The 13,361-nt window shown below is 36.3% G+C and overlaps 1 protein-coding gene across 6 annotated transcripts in view; it reads right to left on the bottom strand.

The window, feature by feature from the left end:
- Positions 1–1,075: 1,075 nt before the first annotated feature.
- traf2b (Tnf receptor-associated factor 2b) overlaps positions 1,076–13,361 on the bottom strand; it is a 24,142-nt gene continuing 11,856 nt past the window's right edge. For 3 of the 6 annotated variants that reach the window (XM_081365593.1, XM_081365594.1, XM_081365597.1), the window contains 9 exons: positions 12,924–13,002; positions 12,600–12,698; positions 9,759–9,920; positions 9,123–9,197; positions 8,797–8,871; positions 5,234–5,587; positions 2,807–2,984; positions 1,824–1,993; positions 1,076–1,440 (listed from right to left, as the gene is read on the bottom strand). In XM_081365593.1, coding sequence (XP_081221719.1) covers positions 1,222–1,440; positions 1,824–1,993; positions 2,807–2,984; positions 5,234–5,587; positions 8,797–8,871; positions 9,123–9,197; positions 9,759–9,920; positions 12,600–12,698; positions 12,924–13,002 — 1,411 coding nt within the window. In that variant the 3' untranslated portion in view covers positions 1,076–1,221. The remainder of the gene's footprint in view (positions 1,441–1,823; positions 1,994–2,806; positions 2,985–5,233; positions 5,588–8,796; positions 8,872–9,122; positions 9,198–9,758; positions 9,921–12,599; positions 12,699–12,923; positions 13,003–13,361) is intronic. The other 3 variants (XM_081365595.1, XM_081365596.1, XM_081365598.1) reach the window with 1 other exon arrangement.

Here is a 13,361-nt window from a genome sequence, read left to right as displayed (position 1 = left end):
AATAAAATACAAACTAATATAAATGGATACATGAAAGCTAAATGGAACAAATTACTACATAGGATTAAATAAAGTTACATATTTTTCTGACTTTTTATTCATTTATCATAGAGAAATGAAAGAGAGAAAAAATACCTGTATTTCTTCTTTCCAACAAAAGCAACTATTTCTAATTATCCAAGTAGCATGGACTGTTATTTAACTGAACAGGATTTATACTGCATCCAGTTCACCGGTTGACTATATTCCATGCTGACCTAAAGTATATGTAAGTGATGTATATGTATACCTTAAGTAAGTGATGTTACAGGGAAAAAGGAGCTATTAGTATGTCTGGTCCATTTTATAAGGGCTTGAAGATAATTGAATGTCTACAGCTCAAAAATGTGTAGACATTTCATTCTCAAGCCCAAACAAAAAGAGCCAGACCTACGATCAGATGATGTTTACAAGTAGGCTAACAACATTGAATTTAAGCACTGGTTAGTCAAGATGTTTGGACATCTATACTATTCCTTTTTCCTCTCTTAATTAAATGAAATGTTGTTAAATATTGTAGCCTCATGCACATACAAGAGCTTGTCTATAAGAACAAACAGCACAATGATTCGTTTCTATGAGCTGATTCTCACAGCGCTCAGTTTATGGATATTAAAGTTGCTCTATTATTAAGTTGGTCACGTTTGTAAAATAAAAGCAGACTGATGACAAATACGTATCTATTTATACACTATATTTCCAGCAAAAGTGACCATGCCCCTAAAATGTCCTCAAAAATGCAGTTAGCATCCTAACAATATCCCACATTTTAAGAGCATGAAAAATCCTGCCAGCTTCACGGTCACGCAAAACTAAAATCTCAAATCTCATATGTAGACAATCAACATGTTATATTATGTTATTACATACGAAATAGGTATAGTTTAAATATGTGTACTATACATTTATATAATATAAATATGTATTATGATAATTAATATATAGTGCATATTAAATATTCAGTTACATAAAAATAGTGGAGTTATTGGTATTCAAGTCAGTTTGATCACTGCCACTCCATACATAGACATATAATATTATTATCAATGAAAATATTTCTTGGAACAAATATATGCTATTATAATATAATAATTTATATTGTATAGATTAAATAGTTTGGCTTCCGCAGCTGAGATATGAGATATAATAATAATACCATCCATTGTTATTATGAATAATGCTTTATAAGCCAGTGAGGTCGACTATGGCTTTAATAAAAATGGTGTCGTCTCTCAGATATGAGCTCTTGCCTGCCAGCTTGGCGAGGGGGCAAAAGAGAGGACAACCGCTGGCAATGTTCATCTCACTGATGGGTCTCTGGAAGGATGTGGAGCTCACGTCAGGCCTAAAGGCATCAATGATGTGCTCTCTGTTGTTCTGGTCCAAGAGCATTAATGTCACCTGGAAGGAAAAAAGAATTACAACCAATGTAATGCCAAGCTTATGTTCTAAAGGTCATATCGGACATCAGGTGACAGAATACATGTACTAACCCTTAGATAAAATAGTTATTACAACCACCACATTCATTCTCAACCATTTAACATTTAATAGTCAATTATTCATTAGATGTAATATTCTAACTACATGTATTCTACAGTTTATATATGTTGAATATTACAACAGAACAACCTCAACATTCAGTCCATGCAATAAGTGATTAATCCAAACATGAGTGGTGTGTGTTGTGATGCTTTAGTTGGTAGAACAACTCTAAATAAAAAAGTAAAACTAAAGAGTAAATGAACACCGGAAAGAGGAGTGAAAGCGTATCGGCTCATTACCTTCTGGCTGAAGGGCCACTTCAACAGTGCATCGTATTTGCCCCTCATGACCACAAAGAACAGGGAGAGGTGAGTGCCCCGACCTGTGCCGTCACCGTTCAGGTACAGTCTCAGACACATCTTATACCCATATTTACTGGAGTAGAATGCTGAAGAACAGAAGAAAGGTGCTGAACAGCAGGGTCAGAAATTAACTCAGGCAAAAACATCACCCAAAGGTGACTAAAATGCTTCACAAAAATCAGCTCCGAAAACAGTGAATACTTGAATACTCACACAAATGTGAAACATTTTTTTTTTAATTAATAGATTTAACTGAACTATGACATAAAATGCTGTTTTTACACAGACACATGTTATCAATTTTAATCGGTTGATGGAAAGGCATTTAAAAATGCATTTTCAAAAAATAACCTTCACATTAGCTTAAAAAAAATTCCAGTCAGGACATTTGCTAAGTGCCACAATGCTCTCAAGTTCCAGACGAGTTCTGCTTACAATTTACTATTTACGAAATGCAAAGTAGGATTAAAATTTATTGAACCAAGAACATTCTAGGACACAAGTTCAATCAGCAGCATTTGTGACAATGTTGAATACCACAGAAAATAATGTATAGTTATACTGTTATATAGATCACCCCTTGGTATCATGACAAATAACTGTAAAGCATGTACGCCCGGTAACTTTCGTACGATTTCCCCACATACCAAAAAGGGAGGAGACATAACTTCCTTATGTGGAGCTGAGCAGAGCATATCAAAGCTATGAGATTCATATTTCTGCCTTTAAATCCTCTGGACACTGGTACGGTTTACGTCCACTGTAAGTGTCTCATGGTAACCCTGATTTTTGCTTAAAATTTAAAAACAAACCAAAGGGGGAGTGGAAATAATTTTCTGTTCTTAAATCGACAACATGCAACCAACAACTGTTGATTGAGCTTAACCTGTACTGAACCTTGAATCTGATCTTAACCTTACCAGGTGAGAACATGGCAGGTGCTCGTCCTCCCACTGCGTCTTGTCTGCGACGAGAGAAGTCTGCTATTTTCCAAATGAACACTCCGTCGTATGTGCAGAACTGCAGCTCCCGCAAAGACTGATCGGATTCTGCTAACTGCAGATCTCGCATAGTTAAAGTCCGTTCCAGCTGTCGCACCTTCAAGAGTCACCAAACAGAAGAAAAACAGGGTTATGGAACTGACAAACATTCTGTCTTAGATGTAAGGTTGGCGACACTGGTACATTGTCGCCTATTGTTCTATGGTTATTGTTAATGGAGTAGTTCTGTCATTCAATTAAAATAAAAACGATTAACTCTCAAGCAGCAATGGTAGATCTGTAGTAAAAAGATGATATACTGACATTTGATGGATAAGTAAAAGCTTGTCTATTGTGTCTTCCTTAGACTTTCACTTTGGTATTGTACATGGTTTTTGGTTCACTGGTGTCTATAGTTCTGGTAATTGTTAAAAGAGTACTGTAGTACTCTGTAATAGTTCTGTCATAAAAGGAAAGATTAAAAATTTTGGTTGAACTACTCTTAACGCAAAACTGATTAATTAGCAGAACGTCCAGGACGGTTCCCACTTCATATCCCATGTGAATTAAAGGGTTACTTCACCTCTGGGAAGATGAATGTGTATTTGAAATAGGTCATTTAAGTAGAAGAAATGTGAAGAAATTTTTGAATTTGGAGCTTTCTAGACTGAGAAAAGCCAGAAAATGTCTTTTTGGCTTATGTGGAAGAAAGACAACAACTCCCAGAATGCACTTGCTTCGCTGCTTTAGGAGGCCACGCCTACCGGTAAGAGTGTACAGTTGAAAACAACAACAAGGCTAGCTAGTCTACGTGATGAGTTTGCCAGGGATTTACAGATCGCCCAAAATGTCCGGGATTCTGCTTTAGCGTTCTACAGTCGCCATTAATTCATCATGTTTACTGTGGCGAGCAGGACGAGGCTGACAGCCGCGGGAGAACGGCGCGAGGCCGGTGGCGTCATTACTGAGACGCGCCGGGTCTCGCATCTCTCACGGAGGAGCGGGAATTTTCTTAGCAATGTTAAAACGCACATCATCCGATCACTTGTTTAGCGTTCATGTAAACACTACATTCAGATTCACCAATCGGAATGAATTCAGTTAGATTGAAACAAGAGGTGTGCATGTAAACAATGAATGGCGACCGCAGAAAGCAAAAGCTGAATCCCGGACATTTTGAACGATCTCGCCCGCCGGACAAGTCCGGGAAAAGGAAGATGGTAACCCCTACTTACTCAGCTTTCTCCTACTATTCAGCTTTCTCCACAGAACAAGAGCCTGCTAGGTTAGCTTCCAAAGAAAGACGGCTGACACTGTGTACATTCTGTGAGTGAGATCCCACCCTCTATGGGCGGGCTGAAAACATGCGGAACAACGCCATCTACTTGCTGTAGTCTTTAGCCTCTGGCCAGAAAATCCTCCGATGACGCAAAATGACGATTTTTGCGTCATCGGAGGATTTTTTTCCAGACAAAAAATACATAAATCTCTTGTCTCAGGGGGATATGAGGGTGGAAAGCATGGTAATTCGAAAATACTACAGGTTTTCTACTAATACAAAGCTTAATGCTAAATCCTGAAGTATCCCTTTAAGGATCATGGCAGAGACAGCGGAGGCTCTTCTGCTGGGGAAGGAAACCTGTTTCACAAGTGTAACAGTCGACAGAAACAAATCTTGCTAACAACTGTTTTTCATAGTGAAGGCTTCCACTGCCAATCAAACACCTGAACTTTTAAAATGATAATACAAACGGACTATTAAGCTCCAAAAAAAAAAAAGAGAAAAATCAGGATAGTTTACCTAAAAATAAAAACATTGTCATTTACACAGTCCATGTTGTCCCAAACTTGCATGACTTTTTTTCTTCTATAGAACATGTCGCGCCCAAACGTAACGCACCAGCAATCAGCATTTTTTTTGCAAAATTCACTTACACAAACGTATCATATGGTTTCAGAAGTTGGACCACTTAATGTGTAATGCTTTTTGTTATTTTTGGAAACTGATAACATCTGTCCCCCATTCACTATCATTACATGGAAAAGTAGAGTTCCACGGAAGAAGAAAAAAAATCATACAGGTTTGTAACGACATGAGAATGAGTCATTTTTGTGCAAACTATCCTTTGAAGTAAAATGTTCCACCCGTCTGTTATAAAATAAGATTGATCAATACGTCATTATTTGGTTACCTGCAAGGTGAGAGCCTCGCATCACCTTCGGACACATAGCAGAGCATCAAAACCATCTCTGCTGTCCGAAAGAAAAAAAAATCCTATAAATCCAACTTGGCGTGCGTTTTTTTTTTGTTTTTTTTTCAGAACTATTTAAGTATATACTGTAATTCCTGCGAGGTGTGCATAGTACCTTGTTTGACAAGTTCTCGATCTTATCCTGGTCTAGCCGATGTTGCCGGGACAGCGCCTCCAGGGTGAGGGCCGAGCGTTCCACCTCTCTGTTCAACACACAAACTATGTTCTCCAAAGCTGTGACTTTCTGCTGCACACCAGGAGCGCCTCCTCTTCCTGCATTATGGGCGGCAGCATCAGCCCCCGCCAGAGGTGCATCTTCAGGTCCGCGATACAATCCCAGCCCAGAATCTTCCTGCCACTCCACAGCCCCCTCGGCTCGCAGGCGCACAGAGGACAGCACAGCCAGCATGAGACGCAAATGCTCCATCACACTGGTCTGCTCATGCTCCTGCTGCTTACCGTTGTCAACCTAAAAACATTCATATATTATTAAAAAAAGGTTACAATAAAGCAAAAGGTGGTGTCATTTCTTTGATGTTAAAACACTTCATTTATGTTGAAAAATGACATATGGTTATCAAAGAGAAAGAAGGGTTAAAAATATAATTAAGGCAAGACACCACAGGTGAACAGGGTCAATTTAACTAAGATACCACTATGCTTCCCCAGTTAATTAATCACAGTACATTAGGACATTACATTTTGTATGACAATGTTTCTAAAATGGTATGTTTAAATGTCCAAGTGAGTCATTATCTAATTAAAATTTTTATTCATTTCCAAAAAGTGGAGATTTCTGTCTCACTGCATGAGAAAAAAAGGCTTTTACTGTAACTGAAATCTACGGATGCAAATAGATCAATTGTAATAAAATAAACACTGAAATGTGTATTTTTGATGTTTTCTTTCCATCAGTTTGTAAGATGTTGTTATAGGAGGAGAATAGTACAAAATCTAAAAATTGACCAGTGCTTTTGCCAGCAGTGTCTTGCCTTAGAAAAAGGGTTAACGACAATGCATCCTAAAAATTAGCTCTGCCACCACACTCCAACAACGGTGATCGCAAGGTCACAGTCCACAGATTGATGCATAATGAATAGAAAATTTCAGTTTTCATGTATGAAAGGAAGTCACTTTTAGTCAACATCCCCATCAGATGATAAATGATTATCTACTGCAGTTGACTCCCTTTAATAGCGCATTTCTAATATGCAATAGTTAAAGTAAATGTCTGATATTAGTTTTGGCAGAATTATATTATTAATGAGCTGTCAGATCCACAAGTTGGAGTGGCAGTATAACTGGTGGCAGGTCAGAAGAGGAACACTCTGGTCCAGAGACGAGTACGTTGTCATATTAAATGTCATTCCAATCACTGCGATTTCAGGAGACAAAACTTGCAGAAGCCAAATCAAATTTAACAAGTTTAAGTTTACTTTTTATTTTATTTTTGTTTTGACATTTCCAATATTAGCAGATCAGATTCACTGGATTAATAAGCAATTGATATTAAAATGTAAAACGTTAAGCAAATGTTAAGATGAAATCTCATAAAGTCACCATGAGCTAAATACTATTCACTACAGCATTAGGGCTGTCTGAACCAGCCACCGCGGCAAACGGACCAGGAGGGGCAGCCCTGGGGCGGATGCTTGGGACAGCCCTGGTGACGTCATTACTATTTATCTTCACCCCCACCCTCCCCAACTTGTTCAGGCACCACTGAACTTCAACAAAAATACTTTTTAGCTCCATTTCCTGAATTGAAGCTGCCTGAGCTCATTAAATGTGCTTATACTTTGCTTGTATACTTTTACTTATTCTGCAGTTTCCCCACCTCTTCCACTGGACACACCCTTGACTCTATTCCCAGAGCACAATATCTGTGATGAGCACAGGCACTACCCACTGCACCAATACTGTGACCACCCTCTTGATGACCTAACTGACCAACTTTCATTTTAGATTGCTATGTTTCTACTGCAGCTCTCCATTTGTGCCAGTTTATTCTCTGACCAGTAGAGGGCACGTTCTTAAAAAGAGGTGCACTGGGGAAATCCTTTGACTTTCCTTGAAGACTTCAGAGGTAGGCAACACTTCATTTTAACTTACTAACTGTGATCTCAACAGTAGAGAGAAGAGGTGTGAATTTATGATATTACATGCATTACCGTCTGAAATGCATTTCCCCGAATGACTCACCAACTTTACATGTTCACTGATTACAGTGCTGCATATATTTCTTAACCGAGAGTTTGGGACTTTTCTAACCCACACTCCAAACTATTTACATAGTTTGGTTTTATTTTAAAGTCATGTGGAAAAAATGCAAACTGAGAGACAAAATAGATCCCACTGGTCTGACTAAGTCAGACAAAATAATCTAAAGGCTTTTGAAAGTTATGACACATTTCAGAATGACTAAAGGCCCGTTCACATTAAGATGGTAACTATAACAATAAAGATATCTGTAGTTTTAAAAATCGCTCTAAATGTAAAAGAATAGCAGAATGACGATAACGGCACTGAGAAACAATATCGTTGGAATCATTTTCACACTTTTTTTTCTAGCTGATGAAAGAAAAAACATTGACATCCATTTAGAATCCATCCTACTTTAAAGAGATTTAGCATTCAACCCCCTTAACTGTCACCGCCCTGCTAGCAGGACGCTTGGTGCTCTTTTTTATTTATTGCCTCTTTTTTCTATCACATATTTTAGTAATCATCATAAATTAGGCATCATTTGAAAGCTTAAACACTCTTAATTCATCCTGTGAAAACCGTTATGTAATTGGACATTGCGTTACCATTGAAATGAGACTTTACATTCTTTTAGCGGGCTCCTCCCTAATAAAATGAGTGGGCAGTTTCGTGTTTCATATTACAAAAAAAAAATATTTTATAATCAAAACTTTTTTAATCTTGACAAAACACATATCGTCGGAAAGGTCTAAGACTCAAGATATTTCATATTTCATATTTGGTGAAAGGAATGTATTAATTTTTTAAAAGAGAATGCATCCAAAAAATTCAATTGAATGTGGGTGTCACCCGTTGTCTATTTTTGGTATTACGCCAAACAAATCTCATTGGAACTTACATATTTGTGATATCAACTTCAAATTTGGAACACAACTTGGTTAAGCATATGACTTTGATTTTATAGCAAAACATTTTTAGTAAAATATATTTTTATATTAAATATAAAATATTAAGAAGTACCGTACCTGCAAACAACAATTTATACAGAGCCTCAAACCTTTTAGAACTCCAATTTGTAGCCGATTTTCAATGGAGCGGTCAAAGTACTTCCTAATACAGTGTATATTAGGAAGTACAGTGTGTGACAGCCACATTGAAAACTAGCTACAGTTCAAGTTCTAAAAAGTTTGAGACTGTGTGTTACTCTAGTGAAAACACCATAGTGAATCAATCAGTGCAAACTTGCATGAAACTATATGACACAAAACAAAACTGATGGTTCAGCTATGAAGATAAAAAGCAATGTGGGTTTTAAGTGGTCGGATGTGCTGTTCAGAAAAAGCATGTAATCATTTTTAAAATCCGCCCTTTAAGGTTTTTCGGAAGAAGCTCAAAACATTTCCACCCTTCTATTCAGAATTGACTCAATGTCTATTCTGATCCAAAATGCATTCATGAGAAACAAATACACACCACTGCCCTGCAGCCAATCTCACTGAACTGGCACGCCGACTTTGACTTTGCACAAGATTTGGTGTGCTCTTGAAACTGCAAAAAAAAGAAAAGAAAAAGTCAGAGAAAAAAATAATAATTTATGAATGAAAATAATTCCTCTATTAAAACTGACATACATAGCAGATTTGTATTTTATGATGATTTTAGTACAATTTATGACAGCACGTTACTAGCAATTGTGTGCGAATGAAACAAAAAACATAGGCCAATATACTTTCAACATTCATACTGATAAATACCACAATTAAAGCAGAAATAATGTCTGGCTGAGAACAGAGACCAACCTTCTCTCTGGGGATTTTCTTTTTACCACAGTCTTTGCATTGCATGGGGAATTTCTGACATATTTCATCATGGGCCTGAGACAGAAAAGAGTAGTGTAGGAGGGGGAATCAGTAAAGATGATTTAACAACTATTTCACCTGACCTTTCTGCTATGTTGCTCAACCGCTATGCATTACCTATGCATATAATTTTTAAGCTACGTTCATGAATGAAAGAGATCAGCGGCTTTCAAGCTCCAATAATAAATAATAAAAAGTACCATAAAAGTAGTCTATATAACTTGCATGATAACTGTGTGAGGAACATAAAGAAAGCTGCTATTCATTGACATGTTTGTACTTTTCTCTCTAAAAATGCCAGTCACTATACAAGTTATAACTTTTATAATATGGAAATTAAGCTTGAATATTCTGGCAGAGGTGAAAGTAAATCATGAGAGAAAATTATCAATTTTGGTTCAACTACCCATTCCATCATGAATTCAGCCACATTGGTGTATAATGCAATTACCCTTTACCATGGCAATTTATTATTGCAACACATTGAGTCTGTTGGCACATCAAACATTAAAAGTACAGAATGTACACAAACCACAGACCAATCAACAGACCACTTCTAGGGCTAAGGGCTCTTACCTTAATTTCCTTAAAGTTGAATGTGACCTTGCAGTATTTGCAGTTCAGGGTTCTGGCCTCGCATTCCCGCTCATTGTGGCGGTCTTTCTCGCTAAGCAAGATGACTGCTTGGCATGCTTCACATTTTACACGTTCAAAGTCACAACGACCTTCGTGTTGACCCTAGTGAAGGAAAGAATTATCTGTAAATTTCTAGCAGGAATGTTGAAAGGAAAAATATCATAGTTAGCTTAATATGTATGACTGCCAACTCTTGAATTGTCTTTCATGTGCCCCATTTTCAATTATCTAGAGACTGTTAACAGCTTTGTATAGCTGCTGTTCATTCAATTTATTCCCATGTTATTTGTATGCATTTCCTGTTTTCAAGTTAGTAAATGGTCACAAGACATCACTGGTTGAAAGTACATACCGACCTTGTGATTAGAACAAGACCAGAACAACTGTGTCTGCATTAGCCCCAAAAATTCCTGTTAATTTACACAATTTCCAAAATCCCTTAGATGTGCTTAAAGGGATAATTAATAAAAAAAAAAAAAAAATATATATATATATATATATATATATATATATATATATATATATATATATATATATATTATTATTATTATTATTATTATTACAAATTTCTGGTTTGGAACAACATGAGGTATATAACAAACATGTATATAACATAAATCGATGTTAAAATCATGTTTTTGGAAATTGTGAACTAACATGAACAAACAATGAACAGTTTTTTTTTATTAACTAACGTTAACAAAGATTAACAAATACAGAAACAAATTAATTTCTCATGGTTAGTTCATGTAAATTAATACATTAGTTAATGTTAACAAATTAAACCTTTTTGTAAAGTGTTAACGTTTGTGCTTCACTACCTCTTCATACTATTAGTTTCCATTCTCAGTGTCTAGATCAAAGGTCAAACAATTGTAAAGCAGCAGTGTTGTGCAATTGCCTATTCATGAAACATGATATATATAATAACTCTAGAGTTACTCAGAAAGGGTGTGGTAAATGCCATGGAAGTTATATCTGTTACTCAGAAAAACCAAACAAGAAGATTAGCTTCAAGCTTGTTTGGTTAGACACACCCACTTTTTTTTTCTCTTCGAATTTCAAAAGCTGCATTTCAAGCAAGAACATGTTTTGTTAGATGCAAACTGTGCAATCAAGTTCATGTGAAATGCTGCTCGAAACATTTTACTTCCATAATGTGACGTATTTCTAGGTGAAACATCACAGATCAAAGACCACAGTTTCAAAGATGAATAGACAACATTGTAGCTTTCGGCAGTCTGTAAAAATATACCTCATATTTCTCGTCAAATCTAGTTGTACAGTCAACCGCAAAGCTCTTTCCCATTGTGGATGTGTCATTGTGTGTTTTTCGCGGTAATCACACTGAAAACAAACACTGCCCAGTCTTTTTGCCACTTAGTGGGCGTAACTGCAGTGACTGAATTTAATGAATTTAGCAGCATGTCAACATGAATTTAATACATTTTAAGGAAGTAAAATTTGATCCCATTTACTTTCTAAATGGATCTTATTGTGAGCAATTTATCAGTGCAGATTATTCAAAAGAAAATAAATTGTGTCCTGACTCCTGATCCAATTAATTCCCACTAGATAAAAATCAATGGGTTGCTAACGACAATTTATGTTGACTTTACTGTCCAAAAGTACCCTCAAATTAATTCTGGAACAATTGACCTGGGAAAACTATTGCAAAAACTTTTAGGGGAATTTCTTGCTTTATCTCTTTAGTCACCATGTCTCCCACACAGATGAATCAACACTGATTCAGAGAGTGAGTTATGGCTTCAGAACAGCTTTAGTCAGGGTTAAGGTTACTTAGTCACTAAATAAGTCAAAACAGAAGAATGCAGTCAGACTTATGCTTTTACCAGCTAAATGGAAGTAAAAAACCAAGACAAAGTTAAACTAGTTTCAGGTTTTTAAAAATAAGAAAGTCAGAATGGAAACTTGGCAAGCATTTTTGTTAGCAATCAAAATCTGTTATTTTCACAGGCACAGGCACAAATTATAAATAATTATACATAAATTATTTCTTTCATCTTATGCAATCAAATACAATTATAACACTAGCATATCCACCAGCTGTCAAATACCGTAAACTATTCAGTAGACCTGTTTAAAAAAAATATTTGATGAAAATTAACATTTTGAAATGATTTACAACATACCACAAAACTCTTTGAAATGAAAATGAAGCCTTCTCGACTTAAAAAAAAAATATATATATATATATAAACTAACTATAATTAAATTATAATTGCACAAAATGGCAATGAGAGTTATTATGGTTTTAGCATTATAAAAATACAAAAACTACACTGCCCAAAATAATGAGCTTTTAAAAACAACTTGCTTTTCATACGGTAATGCTGGTACTTTCCAGCTAGCTCTGGGACTTTCCGAACAACCCCCATCCTTCCTGCTGATGATGAACTCTGTGAGCAGTCATTATTCTTTTTTTAAAGTATCAAAGTCACGACAAGACTTTCTATTTGAAAGTCAAGTCAAGTCCCCTTTATTTATTTAGCTCTTTAAACAATACATATTGTTGCAAGTCGTCAGGCCAGTTCTCGTCTGGCCAACAAACGAACACGTGTCATTATGATTCAGGCTGAATCACAGGTTAGAATTCAGATTGGCATCGGAATACAGTATTCAGATCAGGTTATTTGCTTAACGGCTGGGTTTGGTTTGAAATATGTGCAGAGTCACTGTGAGACAGCCTATCATGGTAGTTTGCATTTAGAAATGAAGAACATTCTATATGACAACAGGCTAGATGAACTATGTTCTTACCTCATAGTCTTTCAGTGTACCAGACCAACAACAACCATCATTTGGGCATTTAGCAGGCAAGCTATCAATTTCTCTTCGTGCTGCATTGTCAGGAAATGCCTAGGGGGAGTCAAAGACCATGGATTTTTTCATTAATGAATACCTTTTGAAATTGTAATCCTGTACATGTCATTATGGAGTTTTTTTTCTCCACTGTGTAATTCTACAGTACCTTTGCAGTGTACATTTGGCAAGAACAGGAATGTATACACTGAATAGGAGTTACCAGGAATTTAAAAACAATGTTAGATTTCCAAGAGGTATCATTTAAGAAACATAGCTTACCACTGTAATATTGAGCATAGACATCGCCTCTTCAAATATACCCTCAGTGCGACAGGCTTCGCAGGGTATGGGCCCTGAGCTAATGAAGAGGAAAGATTTTACTTTAACAGTGCAGGAGAGGAGACCATGGGGAAAAAGGCAATCAAACAATAAGCACTTTAAACACCACAATTTTGGGAAACCATTAATACGCAGGCTTTTCTTTCCTCAGGCCATTTATGAAACAAGAAGAAAGAAGTGCTTTGATAATGGTAAAACTGAAGTGAAAGCAGCATGTGTGCAGAAATACATACAAGTAAAGTATTTGTGAAGAAGGGTAAGTATGTTGCAAGAAATGTTGGAAAGCATTCAAGAAAGTTTACCCATATTCTCTTTTTATTAGTGTTGCACAATATACCGGTACTAGAAAGGTATTGTGATACCCTGCTTTTAAAAATG

This window comes from Scardinius erythrophthalmus, assembly GCF_964197995.2.
Source record: "Scardinius erythrophthalmus genome assembly, chromosome: 5".
NCBI classification, from domain to species: Eukaryota; Metazoa; Chordata; class Actinopteri; order Cypriniformes; family Leuciscidae; genus Scardinius; species Scardinius erythrophthalmus.
Note: the sequence above shows the minus strand (reverse complement) of the source record. Positions and strands in the feature narration are given on the sequence as shown.